We start from the raw sequence: 21463 nt of genomic DNA on the forward strand, positions 1-21463 counted from the left end.
GCACCTCCCCATTTCCAACTCAGTAACCCGTCGGCATTCAACATCTGCAGTCTTAAAAAGGACTGCCACCCCGCTATACGGCTCAGCCGCAAGAGACCAGTATGAGGGCCCGCACCTCCACTCCCTCCGTGCTTTAAAGATGGCCCCCATGTCCGTTAGTCTGGTCTCTTGCAAAAATAAAATTTCTGCCTCAATCCGGGAGAAAAAAATCAAAGGCCGTGAAGCGAGCCGCATCTGACTTAATGCTGGCGACATTAATGGACGCCAGCGTCAACGGGGCGAGTTCAGCCATCATGGGTGATCGAGTTGGATGGCCAGTTTCTTCCCTGCCCCGCTATCACCTCCTCCTGGGGAGGGGTCAGACACCTTCCTTTTTAGGGAAGCCCCCGACGTGTCCATCCCTCCCCCCCAGTGTCCTCGCCCCCGGGTTCCAGGCCTGTCCCCCCCTCAGGAGGAACAGTGCCCCCTGAGGGACGGACTCCACCATCCCCCGAAGGACCCTCTAGTGTTACCCGCGGCCCAGCACCCTCGTCTTGCGGATCATCATCTGAACCTCCGAGGGCGCTGAACCGGTTGGAGAGTCTGATCAGAGGGGGGTCAGCGGGCCCTTCCGTATGCACTCTTGTGGTCGGGGGCGGGGGGGACTTTGAAGACTTGTCAGCCCTCTTCCCTCCCGATTTACGGTTGGCACGCTTGTTTTTGCCACCTGGTGCTGTAGGCTGCCCCCTGACATCCTCGCCGACACTTTCATAACGAGAGGAGTCGTCTGAGTCAGCCGCTTTCTCCTCTCTCTCCATCCTCCTGATCTCCTCACTCACCGCACTCTCTCCCAGGGCCTCAGAGGCTTTTGCCACGGGCCTAGAGGGAGGGGCAGGCATCACCCCAGTTTCCCGAGGCTCCACCTGCCCCTTGCCTCCTTGGCGTTTTTCTTGCCTCTGCTCATACGCGGGGCCCCTTGCCTTAGCGTTGCCCTTCCTCACCGGCCCCTCAGCCCTTCCCCCTCCGCCACCACCTGCCATGGCAGAAGCACCGCCAGAGGTTACCCCCTCACGGTTTCCCCCCACCGGGCCTGCAGCGGTATTGGAGAAAGAGCGAGGGCAGCGGCTGAGCGGGTGACCTAGGTCACCACACAGGTGGCACCGAATGTCTTTGCACAAGGCGGCCAGGTGGCCTACCCCACCACACAACGCACACTTCTGCACCTTGCAGCTGGCGCTGAAGTGGGTGGGGTCGCCGCACTTGTGGCAGACCTTCGGTTGCCCCTGGTAGAAGACCAGGATCCTGTCCCTCCCCAAGAACGCCGAGGAAAGGATGTGGGTGACCGTGCCGCCGGAAACCTTCAGCTTTACCGTGAAGGTCCAGCCCCCCGACCAGATGCCAAATTCATCCCTGTTCTTTTTTGGGACCTCGGTGACTTCCCCGTAACGAGAAAGCCACGTCATTATGTCCACGCCTGCGAGCGACTCGTTACAAGTCACCACGGTCACTCACTTGACGGCATTTTGGCGAGACACCGCTTGCGCAACGAAGTCTCGCCATCCGGGCTCTTCTCGCACCAGCTCGTAGTTCGACCAGAAGAGCTCAAGCCCCTCTGGCCGCACGAAACTGACATCAAAGAAGCGGGACGCCGAAGGATGTATCAGGGCAAAGATGTCATTCACCCCGAAGCCCATCTTTAGGAGGAGCTCCACCACCTTGCTCCTGGGTGGACTAGCTTCATTGCTCCCCCACCTAAGACGGACCACATTCCTTCTTGGCGGCCCCTGCCCGGCTGTGGGGAGAGACCAAACAGTCCCTCCCTCCCTTTGATTTTGGAAGGCAGCAAGGCCGTGTCTCTCTATCCAGAAAGACAGGTCCACTGTCCTCCCCTCTACTGTTACCGACCTTTCTCCCCTTTTAAGGGCCTCCAGGAAACGGTGGTGCAAAGCGCCGTCCCTGGAGCCCGGAGGCGAGGAGACCCCCCCAGGACCACCCTGACCCCCAGCCGCGGCCCCCGCATAGTTACGTTGGGGTCTCACGGCCGGGGGGGCAGATGGGCCAGCCCTCCCACCACCACTTGTGCCTGCACCCCCATTCGTCCTCCCACTCACTCTCCCATTCACTCTATTATTCCCAGCATTCACTCCAGCACTTTCAGCCACATTCACTCCCTCATCCATGTCACTCACATCCCCATTCACGTCCACAAACAACTCCTCAAAAATATCAGTCACCCCGCTCTCACATTCACTCACGCACTCCTCATACTCCTCAGCACCAATTTTATTTATATTTACATTTTTATTTACATCAGCATTAGCAGTTCCTTTGCCGCAATTTTCCCTCCCACCTGCTGGGGGCCCTAGCTGGCCAGGTGCTCCATGATTGCCCTTATTGGCCAAGAGTGCTGCTGCCCCTTTAAGTGCCTCAGCGCTGATGACATACTGCACATTTCCCTGGCTGTGCCTGGGAGCAGCAGCAGCTCCTGGTTTCTCCAGCACCATTTTTTTTTCTTTTTCAGAGTTTCTTTTGATTTCCTTGCTCTGGGCAGGGACGGCCTCTGGCACAGCTCCCTGCCCTGCATCCTTCTTCACTCCCTCTGCCGGCTTGCCAGGGGGTGCCAGAGTCCCCGCACCCTCAGATGAAGGCAGGTGGGCTGGGGACCCCGACAACCCCCCGCCAGCTTTTGGGGGCAGCTTGCTTGCACTGCTTGGGAGGGTGGGTGGGACAGAGGGCAGCGGGCCTGCCGTGGCCATGCCCCCCCCAGGTGACGCGGACGTAGCGAGCGGGACAGCGGCCGAGGAGGACACGCCCCCCCCGCATGCCACAGCCTTTGCAGGCCGGGCAACACTCGGGGAGGCCCCGCCCCCCTCGCAGACCACTGCCGCCACTCTGTGCCCACCACTTGCCACGGGCAGGGCCGGCCACTCCCCCTCGTCGCCCAGTGGCGGCGGAGCCCCCCGCACGGACCCCCTTTTGGGTCGACGTGCCGGAGACCCCGCTCTTACCACGGGCGCCGCCATGGGAGCGACCAGCTCCCTGCACCGCTTCAGTTGTTGTTTGATTTTTTGCTCTCCCTTCCTAGACTTTTGGACCCCCACTAGCGATCCAGACTTAGCGGATCCGTACGTGGGGGGCCCAGAAGCCCCAGCACTCGCCACCGGAGGTGCGGCCCTGGCTGTACCAACTTTACCTGGTGCCAGGCCAGCCCCCCTGCCACCGAGGGCTGAGCCTGGACACCACCACCAACACCACAACCAGCACCGACCTCCATGTCGCTGCCCTGGTCTGAACTGTCACCAGATGCGACAGTCAGGTCACAACAGTCATCTCTCTCCCCGCTCCCTCGCTGCGGACCCACCACAGGGCCCGAGCCGGGGTGGGTAGCGGGTTCCACACAGCGGGACAGAGGGGCCCCGGGAAGAGGAGCAAAAACCAGTTGTTCCTCCACGCCTTCAGAGGCCTTACGCCTGCGCCTCCTGTTTCTCCTCTTCCCGGTTGCCTCATCCTCCGGGCAGACTTCATCCCCAAACAACAGCGTGCCAAACCGTGCTGGGGATTCCATCTGCCGCACTTGCCTGAGGATGAGGCAGCCCCCCTCGGTATTACTCCCACTCCCTCCATCCTCCCCCTCGCTCCTGCTTTCCTCCGCGTTACTGGAGTCCAGCGGGAGGGCCAATTGCTCAGGGGCTATCCCGCTGCATGTTACCTGACTCCTGCTGGTGTCCGTCAGGTCTTCAGGTGGAGGCGGCCCGGGTGTAGCGTGGGCGCCATCTTGCTCTTCCTTCTCCTCACTTTCCTCCACCTGGGTGGGGCCTCCTGACCCCCCAGGAGACCCACCGGCCATGGCCCTGAACCGGTCCTCGTTCCGCAGCTTCTCCTGGAAGGGGCTGCTGCCAGCCATGATGACACTTCGCCGGCCCTCCAGGGCCCGAATCTCCTCTTCCAGCCGCTGGACTGTGTCGGCGACCTCCGCTTTCTTTGAGGTACGGAGCCTGTTTTTAGATATTATCCTGGCTCCCTCCAACTCCCCCCGAAGTCTCCTCAGCTGCTTCCCGGCCTCCTCATATTCGGAGAGGTGGGCATGGATGCGGGAGGCGTAGGTGGTAGCCAACTCTCCCGCAGCCTTGGAGCCCCAGATGTTAAGGGGGGGCCCCACCTCACCTCTGCCGGCTGCTGCACCTCCGGGGGAAGGGCCCGCCACAGCCTTCACTTCAGGGGTCCCGGACCCTGGAGCCTTGCGGCCCCCTGGTGTCCGCTTTTTCCCCATCCCTGGGACTGGCTGGCTGTGCCTTGGGCCTCCTGGTGGTGGATGAGGCCCCCCACCCCCAGCTGGCTTGCCGGGGGGTGGGAGGCAGGGGCACAGCCCTGGCGCTCAGTCCCAGGGAGAGTCCTCTTTCCTGGGAAGGGGGCAGATGGAAAGTCCTTGCAGGAAAAGAAAACTTCCCTTCCCAGGAGCTTAGCAAAACTCCAGCCTGCAGACGCTCAGCTGCGACGCTCCTCCTCTTCCAGGGTGTGTCCAGAGCTGCACTCAGTATGCTGCTGGTGCAGTCACTGTGGACATACATTACTGATCCTGAGTTACCTCCTGTATTATACTCCAGAGCTGCACTCACTATTCTGCTGGTGCAGTCACTGTGCACATACATTACATTACTGATCCTGAGTTACATCCTGTATTTTTCCCCAGAGCTGCACTCACTATTCTGCTGGTGCAGTCACTGTGCACATACATTACATTACTGATCCTGAGTTACATCCTGTATTATACTCCAGAGCTGCACTCACTATTCTGCTGGTGTAGTCACTGTGTACATACATTACATTACTGATCCTGAGTTACATCCTGTATTATACCCCAGAGCTGCAGTCACTATTCTGCTGGTGCAGTCACTGTGTACATACATTAGATTACTGATCCTGAGTTACCTCCTGTATTATACTCCAGAGCTGCACTCTCTATTCTGCTGGTGCAGTCACTGTGTACATACATTACATTACTGATCCTGAGTTACCTCCTGTATTATACCCCAGAGCTGCACTCACTATTCTGCTGGTGCAGTCACTGTGTACATACATTACATTACTGATCCTGAGTTACCTCCTGTATTATACTCCAGAGCTGCACTCTCTATTCTGCTGGTGCAGTCACTGTGTACATACATTACATTACTGATCCTGAGTTACCTCCTGTATTATACTCCAGAGCTGCACTCACTATTCTGCTGGTGGAGTCACTGTGTACATACATTACTGATCCTGAGTTACCTCCTGTATTATACTCCAGAGCTGCACTCACTATTCTGCTGGTGCAGTCACTGTGCACATACATTACATTACTGATCCTGAGTTACATCCTGTATTATACCCCAGAGCTGCACTCACTATTCTGCTGGTGCAGTCACTGTGTACATACATTACATTACTGATCCTGAGTTACATCCTGTATTATACCCCAGAGCTGCACTCACTATTCTGCTGGTGCAGTCACTGTGCACATACATTACATTACTGATCCTGAGTTACATCCTGTATTATACCCCAGAGCTGCACTCACTATTCTGCTGGTGCAGTCACTGTGTACATACATTACATCCTGTATCTCTTTTATTATAAAAATATCAAAAACACAATACATAATACATAAGACAGACAAAAACAACATTCCAGAACTAAAAAACAAGACAAAAACATACAGAAACATACAACGCCTGTGCAAAACTTGCAATGTCCTTTGTGGTCCTCAAGCTTTCCAGCTTGGAAGGCCCCCAGCAGGAACTCTCCACCAACACTATACAATTTAAAAAATAAAAATAAAAAACCCCAGATATAATCCATTCATCCTCATGCATACCCGTTCACACCCCATTCACGTTTCCCACCCATACCTATATACAAATAACTAAAGAAATACTTCCGGCCCATACTGCCTCAAAACTAGCTTTAGCCATTAACTTGGCAAAAAGAACCGCCACCGAGCTTACCACCCCTATCCTCTTTTTTTTTTTAATTTTTTTCCCCCCACCTTTTTTCCTCACCACAGGTCCATATACGTCCATGGCCTATCACTCCACAAGGTCCATAACAGTTCGTGGCATATCACATCTACTTGAGGAGCATGAAAGTTTTATGCCCCTCAAGAAAAAAAACCCTCCACCATTTGCCTCCGATGTGCTCCAGCATGCCTTCTTCCTCCATGGTCCATGGTATATCTCCACTTGCCACTTCCCTTGACTTGGGGTCCTTTGATTTTTCCATTCTCACCTCCCCCATTCACCCCCCTCCCAACCTCACAATACCCTCCCATGCCCTCTAACTAAAAGAAAATAATAACACATACACAACACATAGTAACATACAATACAATACATAATACAATATAACACCAATTAAATATAATTAATTACTAAATACACCATACCCTTCAAAACGTTTCTTACAGGCCCAAGTTCAGTGCCTGCAAGCCCAATATCCATTAATGCTCTATGTTTCCAAAACAAAAGACTAGAGTGGCATGCTTTTAGCCCACCACCAGGAAAAGGAGTTCTCGAGGCCCCATCCCTCACTAACTCATTCACCCTGTCCCTTAACAACTAAGACTGTCCCTGCTTCTGTCCCTAAAGAAACTGTCCCTATCTGTCCCTTCCTGTCCCTACTCCACCTAACTTAACATAACTAACTCTCTATCTGTCCCTCAGTGCCTGTCCCTCCCTGTCCCTATCTGCCCCTACTTCTGTCCCTAACACACCCAGTGAAACTTATGCTATCCCTACCCTCATTCACACGGAGCTAGCTCTCCCTTGAGTGCGTTTTTAAAAGGAGAGGCCTCTCCAAAGCCAAGAGGCCTTCCTCGCACCCAACCTTTCGAACTCCAAAGAACGGACCTTCACAAGGTCACCCAAGATGTTTCCTACCACCTCATCCCTTGGGAGGGTTTTTTTCCGCGTCGAAACTAGGCACCGTGCATTCCAAGTGTAGAACCTAACCACTACACTGACTAGGAATAAAGTACACGGGTCCCGACCACCCAGGGATCTGAACGCTCCATAGGCCCACTCAGCGTAGGAGAGGGACGCCAGCCGCGGCCAACGTATGGAAGCACCCACCCTGTTGTACACCTCTGCATTAAAGGGACACTGAAGCAGGAAGTGCTCCATGCTTTCCAGCACGTCGCCACACTCCTCACGGGGACAACCCCGATCATCGGATTTCCTGCACTTCAAGTTATCCTTTACATACAGCCTCCTGTGGAAGCAACGCCAGGTCAAGTCCCAAAACTTCATGGGGATCCGCTTAGAATTTAAAAGCCCCAGCCCGACCTCCAGATCCCGGCCTGGGCAATCCTTAAGGGCCAGGGGCTTCTGGAAATGGGTCAACAGGACCCTCCTGTCAAGGCATTGCCTCGACATGGTCCTGATTTCCCACATTCCCAGACCCCACCGGCGGATCACCTTCAGAACCGGGGTAGCGTAAGCCGGGAGATGCCCATGAGGTGTGCATAGGTCCTTCACCTGCCCTCCTGTCTCCCATTCCTGGAAGAAAGGCCAAAGCCAACCCTTGCAGGAGACTACCCACGGAGGAGCCCTCTCTAGCCAGAGGTTGGAGATGTGAGTCTTAAGAAAGGTGTTTACTAGAAACACCACCGGGTTGACCATACCCAACCCGCCTAGTCTCCTCGTACGGTATGTAACCTCCCTCTTGATTAGGTTAAGCCTATTCCCCCATAACAATTGGAAGAACAGGCTTTAGACCCGTGTCCAGAGAGGTTCCGGCAAGATGCACACACTGCCCAGGTATATTAATAAAGGTAGCAGAAAGCCTTTAGCCAGGGCAACCCTTTCCCTCAGGGTTAAAGACCAACCCTTCCATTGGTCCACCTTTTGGGCGGCGATCTTAAGTCTGCCCTCCCAATTTTGCTGGGGGTAATCCCCGGGGCCAAATTCGATGTCTAGAATTTTGGCAGTGGCCTGGGGCCCTGGAAGGGTGTCCGGGAGATCAAACCTGGGATATCCCCCTCCCAGCCAGAGACTTTCACACTTATCCCGGTTGATCATGGACCCGGATGCCTCCGAGTAGCGCACTACCTCCGACATGACCCAATCCGCCTCCCCTCTCGAGGACACGAAAAGGGAAACATCATCAGCATACGCCACCACCCTCAGAGAGGACCCAGAGCCCGCCTGGTCCATCCCGACTCCCGCCAACGGTCCACGATCTACCCTCCTTAGGAAGGGATCGATCGCAAACACGTATAAAAGCGGGCTCAGCGGACAGCCCTGACGGACCCCAGAACCCACCTCAAAAGGGCGACCTGACCAACCGTTCACCAGCGGAAAAGTCTCAGCCCCTTGGTACAAGATCTCTAACCATTTTACAAACCTCCCAGGCAGACCATACCTCAAAAGAACGGACCAGAGATACTCATGGTTGACCCGGTCAAAGGCTTTCGCTTGATCTAATGACAGCAAGTACCCCCCCAGTGACCTGCCCTACCCTGCTCCACTGCCTCTCGGACACCGAGCACAGCACTAAAAGTACTGCGGCCTGGAACAGAGCAATGCTGGGCCCCTGACAGGAGCCGGGGTGCAAACTTCACCAGCCGATTAAACAGCACCTTGGCCAGAACCTTCCGGTCCGTATCGAGAAGCGCTATGGGGCGCCAATTCTTGATACGGGACGGATCCTTACCCTTTGACAGAATAATGAGGGCTGACTTCCTCATTGAGTCAGGAAGAGTGCCCGAGGAGAGACACTCATTGAATACCCCTGTCAAGAGGGGGACCAAGGAGTCCCTAAAAGTCTTATAGAACTCGGATGTTAAGCCATCCGGACCTGGCGATTTCTTGGGCCGAAGCCCATCAATGGCCAGTCTCACTTCCTCTTCCCTGATTTCTTCTGCCAAAACACCAAGAGAGGGATCACCCCCTGGCTCAGGGACGGTTTCAGCCAGGAAAGCCGACATCCTGTCCCGATCCAGATCCTTCTTTTCCAAGAGGTGTGAGTAGAAGGATCTGACCACCTCCAGGATCCCTGATTTGGATCTGTTCAGGGACCCCGTACTGTCGATCAGTCCTGTCACCATCTTACAATTCACTGACATCTTACAGTTTCTGTAAGGGTCGAGCGAGCGGTACTTCCCGAAGTCCCTCTCAAAAACCAAAGATGTGTGCCTATCATACTGACACCTCTTGAGCAAAGATTTCACTCTGGAGATTTCCTCACGGTCACCTCCAGTCGAGACAAGCTGCTCGAGTTTCCTCCCCAGGGCCTGGTACAAGCGGTGCCTGTTCAGACTCCTGAGGCTCGAGAGCTGACGGAAGAACCCCGCCGCCCGCTTTTTGAAGATCTCCCACCACTCTGACTTACTACTACAGAGATCCAAAAGCGGTACCTGGCTCTGAAGAAAATCCTCGAAGGATTGTCTCACCTCCGCTTCTTCCAGCAGGGACGAATTGAGCTTCCACAGCCCTCTTCCATCCGATGAGTCTCTGCAACATTCAGAGAAAAGAAAATTAAACAGTGGTCGGAGAACTCCACCTCAACTGCGGACACAGCAGAAAAGATGGCGTCCTCCTTCAAAAAAAACCTGTCTATTCTAGACCTACTGCTACCCCTATGGTAGGTGAAACCCCCGTGACCTGGGGTGTGCCGGATGTGGACATCCACCAGGCGAGCTTCACTGGCTATGCTATTCAACGCGACGCTATCATAAGCCAGGCGATCTCCGGGACCCCCCCGGTCACGGGACCTCGTAATGGTGTTGAAGTCCCCACCGAAGACCACCTGCCGGCTCGTAAAAAGAAAGGGCTTGATCCTCAGGAAGAGACATTTGCGGTCCCACTTGGATTGTGGGCCGTAGATGTTGATGAGCCGGAGCTCTTGTCCCCACATGAAGACATCTAGGATCAGGCACCTCCCCATTTCCAACTCAGTAACCCGTCGGCATTCAACAGCTGCAGTCTTAAAAAGGACTGCCACCCCGCTATACGGCTCGGCCGCAAGAGACCAGTATGAGGGCCCGCACCTCCACTCCCTCCGTGCTTTATAGATGGCCCCCATGTCCGTTAGTCTGGTCTCTTGCAAAAATAAAATATCTGCCTCAATCCGGGAGAAAAAAATCAAAGGCCGTGAAGCGAGCCGCATCTGACTTAATGCTGGCGACATTAATGGACGCCAGCGTCAACGGGGCGAGTTCAGCCATCATGGGTGATCGAGTTGGATGGCCAGTTTCTTCCCTGCCCCGCTATCACCTCCACCTGGGGAGGGGTCAGACACCTTCCTTTTCAGGGAAGCTCCCGACGTGTCCATCCCACCCCCCCCGTGTCCTCGCCCCCGGGTTCCAGGTCTGTCCCCCCCTCAGGAGGAACAGTGCCCCCTGAGGGACGGACTCCACCATCCCCTGAAGGACCCTCCAGTGTTGCCCCCGGCCCAGCACCCTCATCTGGCGGCTCATCATCTGAACCTCCGAGGGCGCTGAACCGGTTGGAGAGTCTGATCAGAGGGGGGTCAGTGGGCCCTTCCGTGTGCACCCTGGTGGTCGGGGGCGGGGGAGACTTTGAAGGCTTGTCAGCCTTCTTCCCCCCCGTTTTGCGCTTGGCACGCCTGGTTTTGCCACCTGATGCTGTAGGCTGCTCTCTGACATCCTCGTCGACACTTTCATAACGAGAGGAGTCGTCTGAGTCAGCGGCTTTCTCCTCTCTCTCCATCCTCCTGATCTCCTCACTCACCACTCTCTCCCCCAGGGCCTCAGAGGCTTTGGCCACGGGCCTGGAGGGAGGAGTAGGCATCACCCCGGTTGCCCGAGGCTCCACCTGTCCCCTACCACCCTGGCGCTTTTCCTGCCTCCGCTGGTACGCGGGGCCCCTTGCAGCATTGCCCTTCCTCACTGGCCCCTCAGCCCTTCCTCCTCCGCCACCACCTGTCACAGCAGAAGAAGCGCCACCGGGGGTTGCCCCCCCACGGTCTCCCCCCACCGAGCCTGCGGCGGCATTAGAGAAAGAGCGAGGGCAGCGGCTGAGAGGGTGACCTAGGTCACCACACAGGTGGCACTGAATATCCTTACACAAGGCGGCCAGATGACCCACCCCACCACACAAGGCACATTTCTGCACCTTGCAGTTGGCGCTGAAGTGGGTGGGGTCGCCGCACCTGTGGCAGACCTTCGGTTGCCCCCGGTAGAAGACCAGGATCCTGTCCCTTCCCAGGAACGCCGAGGAAGGGATGTGGGTGACCGTGCCGCCGGAAACCTTCAATTTAACCATGAAAGTCCAGCCCCCCGACCAGATGCCGAATTCGTCCCTGTTCTTTTTTGGGACCTCGGTGACCTCCCCGTAACGGGAAAGCCACGTCATGATGTCCACGCCTGCGAGTGACTCGTTACATGTAACCACAGTCACTCGCTTGACGGAATTTTGGCGAGACACCGCTTGAGCCACGAAGTCTCGCCATCCGGGCTCTTCTCGCACCAGCTCGTAATTCGACCAGAAGAGCTCAAGCCCCTCGGGCCGCACGAAGCTGACGTCGAAGAAGCGGGACGCCGAAGGATGTATCAGGGCAAAGATGTCATTCGCCCCGAAGCCCATCTTAAGGAGGAGCTCCACCACCTTGCTCCTAGGTGGACAAGCTTCACTGCCCCCCCACCTAAGACGGACCACATTCCTTCTTGGCGGCCCCTGCCCGGCTGTGGGGAGAGACCAAACAGTCCCTCCCTCCCTTTGATTTTGGAAGGCGGCAAGGCCGTGTCTCTCTATCCAGAAAGACAAGTCCACTGTCCTCCCCTCTACCACTATTGATCTATCTCCCCTTTTGAGAGCCTCCAGGAAACGGCGGTGCGAAACGCCATCCCTGGAGCCCGGAGGCGAGGAGACCCCCCCCAGGACCACCCCGACCCCCAGCCGCGGCCCCCGCATAATTGCGTTGAGGTCTCGCGGCCGGAGGGGCAGACGGGCCAGCCCTCCCACCACTACCACCACTTGTGCCAGCACCCTCATTCGTCTTCCCAGTCACTCTCCCATTCACTCTTTTATTATTTGCATTCACCCCAGCACAGTCACCCACATTCACACCCGCACTCACTCCCTCATCCATGTCACTCATGTCACCATTCACTTCAGCAAACATCTCCTCAAATATGTCCACTCCGCTTTCGTACTCACTCTCACTCGCACAATTGGTGAACATAGCAACATTATTTACATTTTTTACATTATTTACATTATTTACATTTCCTGAACCTGTGCAGTTCCTCTCTTTGCCTGCTGGGGGCCCTGAGCTCTGTTGCTGGGAGCTACTCCAGCTCCTGTCCAGGAGCGCTGCTGCCCCTTTAAATGCCTCAGTGCTGATGACATCATGCACTCTGCCCTGGCTGGGCCTAGGAGCAAGAGCAGCTCCTGGTTTCAGCTCCATTTTTTTTTCTTTTCCTGAGTTTTCCTTGCTCTGGGCAGGGACGGCCTCTGGCACCGCTCCCTGCCCTGCACTTTTCTTCACCCCCGCCGCCGGCTTGCCAGGGAGCGCCAGAGTCCCCGCACCCTCAGATGAAGGTAGGTGGGCCGGGGACCCCGACAACTCCCCGCCAGCTTTTGGGGGCAGCACAGCATTACTTGGAAGGGTGGGTGGGACAGAGGGCAGCGGGCCCGCCGTGGCCACGCCCCCCCCGCCGGTCACAGCCATCCCAGGCAGAGCAGCGACCCCTTGCGAGGCCACGCCCCCCCGGGCGACGCAGACGCAGCGGGTGGGACGACGGCCGAGGAGGACATGCCCCCCCGCACGCCGCAGCCTTTGCAGGCCGGGCAACACTCGGGGAGGCCACGCCCCCCTCACGGACCACCGCCGCCACCCTATGCCCACCACTTGAGACGGGCAAGGCCGGCCACTCCCCCTCGTCGCCCAGCGGCGGCGGAGCCCCCTGCACGGACCCCTTTTTGGGTCGACGTGCCGGAGACCCCGCTCTCACCACAGGCGCCGACATGGGAGCGACCAGCACTTTGCACCGCCTCAGCTGCTGCTTGATGTTCTGTTCGCCCTTCCTAGGCTTCTGGACCCCCACTAGCGATCCAGACTTAGCGGATCCGTACGTGGGTGGTCCAGAAGCCCCAGCACTCGCCGCCGGAGGTGCGGCCCTGGCTGTACCAACTTTACCTGGTGCCAGGCCAGCCCCCCCTGCCACCGAGGGCTGAGCCCGGACACCACCACCACAACCAGCACCGACCTCCATGTCGCTGCCCTGGTCTGAACTGTCACCAGATGCGACAGTCAGGTCACAACAGTCATCTCTCTCCCCGCTCCCTCGCTGCGGACCCACCACAGGGCCCGAACCGGGGTGGGTAGCGGGTTCCACACAGCGGGACAGAGGGGCCCCGGGAAGAGGAGCAAAAACCAGTTGTTCCTCCACGCCTTCAGAGGCCTTACGCCTGCGCCTCCTGTTTCTCCTCTTCCCGGTTGCCTCATCCTCCGGGCAGACTTCATACCCAAACAACAGCGTGCCAAACCGTGCTGGGGATTCAGTCTGCCGTACTTGTTTAAGGATGAGGCAGCCCCCCTCAGAACTACTCCCGCTCCCTCCATCCTCCCCCTTGCTCCCACTTTCCTCCGCGTTACTGGAGTCCAGCGGGAGGGCCACCTGCTCGGGGGCTATCCCACTGTATGTTACCTGGCTCACGCTGGTGTCCGCCAGGTCTTCAGGTGGAGGTGGCCCGGGTGTGGTGTGGGCGCCATCTTGCTCTTCCTCCTCCTCGCTTTCCTCCACCTGGATGGGGACTCCTGACCCCCCAGGAGACCCACCGGCCATGGCCCTGAACCGGTCCTCGTTCTGCAGCTTTTCCTGGAAGGGGCCGCTGCCGGCCATGATGGTACTTCGCCGGTCCTCCAGGGCCCGAATCTCCCCTTTCAGCCGCTTGACCGTGGCGGTGACCTCCGCTCTCTTTGAGGCAGGGAGCCTGTTTTTACTGATGACCCGGGCTCCCTCCAACTCCCCCTGGAGTCTCCTGAGCTGCTTGCCGGCCTCCTCGTACTCGGAGAGGTGGGCATGAATGCGGGAGGCGTAGATGGTAGCTGGCTCTCCCGCAACCTTGGAGCCCCAGATGTTAAGGGGGGGCCCCGCCTCACCTCTGCCGGCTGCTGCACCTCCGGGGGAAGGGCCCGCCACAGCCTTCACTTCGGGGGTCCTGGACCCTGGAGCCTTGCGGCCCCCTGGGGTCCGCTTTTTCCCCATCCCTGGGACTGGCTGGCTGTGCCTTGGGCCTCCTGGTGGTGGATGAGGCCCCCCACCCCCAGCTGGCTTGCCGGAGGGTGGGAGCCAGGGGCACAGCCCCGGCGCTCAGTCCCAGGGAGAGTCCTCTTTCCTGGGAAGGGGGCAGACGGAAAGTCCTTGCAGGAAAAAAACCTCCCTTCCCAGGAGCTTAGCAAAACCCCAGCCTGCAGAGGCTCAGCTGTGACGCTCCTCCTCTTCTGGGGTGTGTCCAGAGCTGCACTCACTATTCTGCTGGTGCAGTCACTGTGCACATACATTAGATTACTGATCCTGAGTTACCTCCTGTATTATACTCCAGAGCTGCACTCACTATTCTGCTGGTGCAGTCACTGTGCACATACATTACATTACTGATCCTGAGTTACATCCTGTATTATACCCCAGAGCTGCACTGACTATTCTGCTGGTGCAGTCACTGTGTACATACATTACATTACTGATCCTGAGTTACATCCTGTATTATACTCCAGAGCTGCACTCACTATTCTGCTGGTGCAGTCACTGTGTACATACATTACATTACTGATCCTGAGTTACCTCCTGTATTATACTCCAGAGCTGCACTCACTATTCTGCTGGTGCAGTCACTGTGCACATACATTACATTACTGATCCTGAGTTACATCCTGTATTATACCCCAGAGCTGCACTGACTATTCTGCTGGTGCAGTCACTGTGTACATACATTACATTACTGATCCTGAGTTACCTCCTGTATTATACTCCAGAGCTGCACTCACTATTCTGCTGGTGCAGTCACTGTGTACATACATTACATTACTGATCTTGAGTTACACCCTGTATTATACTCCAGAGCTGCACTCACTATTCTGCTGGTGGAGTCACTGTGTACATACATTAGATTACTGATCCTGAGTTACCTCCTGTATTATACTCCAGAGCTGCACTCACTATTCTGCTGGTGCAGTCACTGTGTACATACATTACATTACTGATCCTGAGTTACACCCTGTATTATACTCCAGAGCTGCACTCACTATTCTGCTGGTGCAGTCACTGTGTACATACATTAGATTACTGATCCTGAGTTACCTCCTGTATTATACTCCAGAGCTGCACTCACTATTCTGCTGGTGCAGTCACTGTGTACATACATTAGATTACTGATCCTGAGTTACCTCCTGTATTATACTCCAGAGCTGCACTCACTATTCTGCTGGTGCAGTCACTGTGTACATATATTACATTACTGATCCTGAGTTACACCCTGTATTATACTCCAGAGCTGCACTCACTATTCTGCTGGTGCTGTCACTGTGTACATACATTAGATTACTGATCCTGAGTTACCTCCTGTATTATACTCCAGAGCTGCACTCACTCTTCTGCTGGTGCAGTCACTGTGTACATACATTACATTACTGATCCTGAGTTACCTCCTGTATTATACTCCAGAGCTGCACTCACTATTCTGCTGGTGCTGTCACTGTGTACATACATTAGATTACTGATCCTGAGTTACCTCCTGTATTATACTCCAGAGCTGCACTCACTATTCTGCTGGTGCAGTCACTGTGTACATACATTACTGATCCTGAGTTACATCCTGTATTATACCCCAGAGCTGCACTCACTCTTCTACTGGTGCAGTCACTGTGTACATACATTACATTACTGATCCTGAGTTACCTCCTGTATTATACTCCAGAGCTGCACTCACTATTCTGCTGGTGCTGTCACTGTGTACATACATTAGATTACTGATCCTGAGTTACCTCCTGTATTATACTCCAGAGCTGCACTCACTATTCTGCTGGTGCAGTCACTGTGTACATACATTACATTACTGATCCTGAGTTACATCCTGTATTATACCCCAGAGCTGCACTCACTATTCTGCTGGTGCAGTCACTGTGTACATACATTACATTACTGATCCTGAGTTACCTCCTGTATTATACTCCAGAGCTGCACTCACTATTCTGCTGGTGCAGTCACTGTGTTCATACATTACATTACTGATCCTGAGTTACCTCCTGTATTATACTCCAGAGCTGCACTCTCTATTCTGCTGGTGCAGTCACTGTGTTCATACATTACATTACTGATCCTGAGTTACCTCCTGTATTATACCCCAGAGCTGCACTCACTATTCTGCTGGTGGAGTCAGATATGATTACACACATGGTAGATATGGCGACACACGGCACTCACTGAGCACTTTGTGGCTGCGGGCCGGCCGTCTGCAGATGACGTACTTCATGAACATGTAGATGTGGGTGAGGAGGATGAGTGGTGGAGGAGCCGCTGGGCGCTCATTATATTCTTTTATTAAGCCGAAGCGCTGGAACTTCCAGACTTGATCCGTGTGACTCTCAATCTCCGCAAAAGTGTAACTGTCGCATAAGAAAAGCCAATGAGACGGCGCCGTGACACCCATCCTGATGCCGCAGGGGAGAAAGGGCTACTGCACCCAGCAACATCCGCTGGTGACGGACAGATGTATGCCATGTATTACCAGACAGGCTGGACAGAGGCTGGGACAGGAGAACATGAGCCATGTATGAAGGTTCTCCTCGAGAGGTGCAGAGTACAACCCGGGCTCTAATCACACATTATCCTATCGGACTCTGTTACGTTCCAGGAGATGGCTCCAATACTTCCTGCCAGGTGACCTCCGCTCATAGTCGAGGTGTTATCTAGGTGGTCACTCACCGGTTATGTGTCACCAATTGCTGGGTGCTAGGTGACCTCAGCCCCATAGCAGGGGCTTTATCTAGGTGGTCACTAATCGCTGGGTGCCAGGTGACCTCAGCCCATAGATAGGGTTTTATCTAGGTGGTCGCCAATTGCTGGGTACCAGGTGACCTCAGCTCATAGTCGGGGTGTTATCCAGGTGGTAACTTACTGGTCATGTATCACTAGTTGCTGGGTACCAGATGACCTCAGCTTATAGTCGAGGTGTTATCTAGGTGGTCACTCACCGGTCATGTGTCACCAATTGCTGGGTGCTAGGTGACCTCAGCCCCATAGCAGGGGCTTTATCTAGGTGGTCACTAATCTCTGGGTGCCAGGTGACCTCAGCCCATAGCTAGGGTTTTATCTAGGTGGTCGCCAATTGCTGGGTACCAGGTGACCTCAGCTCATAGTCGGGGTGTTATCCAGGTGGTCACTTACTGGTCATGTATCACTAGTTGCTGGGTACCAGTAGACCTCAACTTATAGTCGGGGTGTTATCTAGGTGGTCACCAAATTGCTGGGTGCCAGGTGACTTCAGGACACAGCCGGGGTGTTATCTAGGTGGTCACCAAATTGCTGGGTGCCAGGTGACCTCAGCCCATAGCTAGGGTTTTATCTAGGTGGTCGCCAATTGCTGGGTACCAGGTGACCTCAGCTCATAGTCGGGGTGTTATCCAGGTGGTCACTTACTGGTCATGTATCACTAGTTGCTGGGTACCAGTAGACCTCAACTTATAGTCGGGGTGTTATCTAGGTGGTCACCAAATTGCTGGGTGCCAGGTGACTTCAGGACACAGCCGGGGTGTTATCTAGGTGGTCACCAAATTGCTGGGTGCCAGGTGACCTCAGCCTATAGCCAAGGCTTTATCTAGGTGGTCACCAATTGCGGGGTGCCAGGTGACTTCAGGACACAGCCGGGGTGTTATCTAGGTGGTCACCAAATTGCTGGGTGCCAGGTGACCTCAGCCCATAGCCAAGGCTTTATCTAGGTGGTCACCAATTGCTGGGTGCCAGGTGACTTCAGCCTATAGCCGGGTGCTATCTAGGTGGTCACTAATTGCTGGGTGCCAGGTGACCTCAGCCCATAGCCGAGGCTTTATCTAGGTGGTCACTAATTGCTGGGTGCCAGGTGACTTCAGCCCATAGCCAGGTGCTATGTAGGTAGTCACGAATTGCTGGGTGCCAGGTGACCTCAGCTCATAGTCGGGGTGTTATCTAGGTGGTCACTCACCGGTCATGTGTCACCAATTGCTGGGTGCCCGATGGGATACCAACGAGGGCACTTAGATATTGATAGAGAGCAGTAAAGTGACTCGGCTTAAGTAGAGCTGCAGCTCTCCCTGAACGGTCTTCCTTTCCTTTGCAGATGCCCACACCAGGCCTTGGTGCACCTACCTGAACATGGCAATGAGAAGGTTGAGTAGAAGAATGTTTGCCAGCAGCAGATACAGGCACATGAGTATGATGGTCAGCCACTCGGGGAACAGAGCTTTGCCATTCCCATCATTGTAGACACATTTCGGCAGGTCAGGGTCACTGCCATTTTGCGAACATTTTGTTGGATCAAAATTCAAACCTGAAAATAAAGTTACAGAGGTCATTGCATCTGCACTGCAGATGTCTCATCGTGTCCATCAGACCAATCACTTACTGTCCACTTCAGAAGGAATCTGTCCAAATAGGGTGAGATACGGACCATAGATGACATTGCGAAAGATCCAGTACAACCTTTCCTCATTGGTGGTCAGGATCGCCTGCTTGGCTACTCCATAGGCTACGATCCAAATGGCCAAAAGGAAGAGGAAGAAGAAAATGTCTTTTACCTGCCAGATAAATCCGGATGAATAAATGCAGCACAATGTCCACCAATGTCATAAACCGTGACCTCGGCAGATAACTCACCATTCGGCGGAGAATAATGATTTTTGGCCCTAGAACTTTGCTGACTGTGAATATATGCATGAAGCGAATGCAGAATATGGTGAAGTCCAGAGACAGGAACACGCGACCCAAGTAAACAGTGCTTGTGCTGACCAATCTAGAAGAATAATGGATTCTCATGTGATTATGTGTATTCTCCTCTGTCATGAGGTCACAGGGTTTAGGGTTTCATTACCCTGAAACCACTCTGTGTGAATTTGCACTGTATACCTCACCTGCAGATCAACCCTAAAATGAATAGTCCCAGGGAGATTGTATCCACCTGGTTCCAGAACTCAGTGATGTATTGGACAGATTTTAACAAAAATCCACGCTGGTCTGGATCATAAAATAGCTGTAAAACAGAAAAAATCCAACTAAGCCGGTGAAAAATCCAGAGTGGGGCAGAAACATGAAGAACCATCAAGCTTGTGAGATGAGGAAAAAACAAGATCCATTCAGAAATAGGACAGAAGAACCATAGTCCATAAAAGACAGGAGAAAAGAACCACAGTCCATAGAGAGATAGGACAGAAGAACCACAGTCCGTAAAGAGATGGGACAGAAGAACCACAGTCCATAAAGAGATGGGACAGAAGAACCACAGTCCATAAAGAGATGGGACAGAAGAACCACAGTCCATAAAGAGATGGGACAGAAGAACCACAGTCCATAAAGAGATGGGACAGAAGAACCACAGTCCATAAAGAGATGGGACAGAAGAACCACAGTCCATAAAGAGATGGGACAGAAGAACCACAGTCCATAAAGAGATGGGACAGAAGAACCACAGTCCATAAAGAGATGGGACAGAAGAACCACAGTCCATAAAGAGATGGGACAGAAGAACCACAGTCCATAAAGAGATGGGACAGAAGAACCACAGTCCATAAAGAGATGGGACAGAAGAACCACAGTCCATAAAGAGATGGGACAGAAGAACCACAGTCCGTAAAGAGATGGGACAGAAGAACCACAGTCCGTAAAGAGATGGGAAAGAAGAACCACAGTCCGTAAAGAGATGGGACAGAAGAACCACAGTCCGTAAAGAGATGGGACAGAAGAACCACAGTCCGTAAAGAGATGGGACAGAAGAACCACAGTCCGTAAAGAGATGGGACAGAAGAACCACAGTCCGTAAAGAGATGGGACAGAAGAACCACAGTCCGTAAAGAGATGGGAAAGAAGAACCACAGTCCGTAAAGAGATGGGACAGAAGAACCACAGTCCATAAAGAGATGGGACAGAAGAACCACAGTCCGTAAAGAGATGGGACAGAAGAACCACAGTCCGTAAAGAGATGGGACAGAAGAACCACAGTCCGTAAAGAGATGGGACAGAAGAACCACAGTCCATAAAGAGATGGGACAGAAGAACCACAGTATGTAAGAGATACAACAGAAAGAGAACCACATTCCATAAAGAGACAGAACAAGAGAAGTCCATAAGGAGATGGAATTGAAGAAAAACTATAGTCTATTAAAGGATAGGACATAAGAACCACAGTCTATAAAAAGATGGGACAGAAGATGAACCACAGTCTATAAAGAGACAGAACAAAAGAACAAGATCTATGAAGAGATGAAACAGGAGAATCACAGTTTCTAAAAAGATGGGACAGAAGAACCACACTTTGTAAAGAAATGAGACAAAAGAACCACAGTCCATAAAAAGACAATGCAGAACGAGAACCATAGACCATTAAGAGATGAGGCAGAAGAACCACTGTCCATTAAGAGATAGAACAGAAGAAACACAGTCCATAAATAGACGGGACGGAAGAACAATAGTCTATAATGAAATTGGACAGAAAAATCATATTCTATAAAGAGACAGGACAGAAGAAACTATAGTCCATAAAGAGACAGGACAGACAAAGAAATAAGATTCATAAAGAGATGGGACAAGAGAAAAACCACAGACCATAAAGATATGGGACAGAAGATAAACCAGAGTTCAAAAAGAGACAGGACAGAAGAATAACCACAGTCCATAAGTGACGGGACAAAAGAAGTTCATAAGGAGATGGGACAGGACAAAAAAACAGTCCATAAAGACACAGAACAAAAGAACCATAGTCCACAAAGATGGGACAGAAGAACCACAGTCCATAAAAAGATGGGACAGAAGAACCATAGTCTTTAAAGAGACAGGGGAGAAAGAGAACCATAGCCCGTTAAGAGAGGAGACAAGAACCACAGTCCATTAAGTGATGGAACAGCAGAACCACAATCCATAAATAGATGGGACAGAAGAAGAAACACAGTCCATAAACAGATAGAACAAAAGAAGAACCATACTCCATTAAAAGATGAGATAGAAAAATAACCACAGCCCATAAAGAGATGTGACAGAAGAACCATCGTCCATAAAGAGATGTGACAGAAGAACCATAGTCCATAAAGAGATGGAACAAAAGGAGAACCATAGTCTACAAATAGAGGGAACAGACCATTCACATGGGACAGGAGGAGAACCATAGTCCATAAAGAGATGGGACAGAAGATAAACCCCAGCCCGTAAAGAGATGGAACAGAGAAGAAAAGCATTACATAAAGAGATTGGACAGAGGAACCACAGTCTATAAAGAGGTTAGACGGCGAAAAGTCCATAAAG

At 53.5% G+C, this 21463-nt stretch overlaps 1 protein-coding gene across 1 annotated transcript in view; it reads right to left on the minus strand.

The window, feature by feature from the left end:
• Nucleotides 1-21463, minus strand: part of LOC141072548 (transient receptor potential cation channel subfamily M member 2-like) — a 493704-nt gene that overhangs the window by 335804 nt on the left and 136437 nt on the right. The window contains exons 18-22 of the mRNA XM_073559813.1: nt 19084-19202; nt 18830-18965; nt 18579-18750; nt 18323-18503; nt 16403-16584 (exon numbers count right to left, since the gene is read on the minus strand). Of these exons, the coding sequence (XP_073415914.1) occupies nt 16403-16584; nt 18323-18503; nt 18579-18750; nt 18830-18965; nt 19084-19202 (790 nt within the window). The remainder of the gene's footprint in view (nt 1-16402; nt 16585-18322; nt 18504-18578; nt 18751-18829; nt 18966-19083; nt 19203-21463) is intronic.

The sequence above is a fragment of the Dendrobates tinctorius genome, unplaced genomic scaffold (genome assembly GCF_039654945.1).
Source record: "Dendrobates tinctorius isolate UK_male_01 unplaced genomic scaffold, ASM3965494v1 ptg000275l, whole genome shotgun sequence".
Taxonomy (NCBI): Eukaryota; Metazoa; Chordata; class Amphibia; order Anura; family Dendrobatidae; genus Dendrobates; species Dendrobates tinctorius.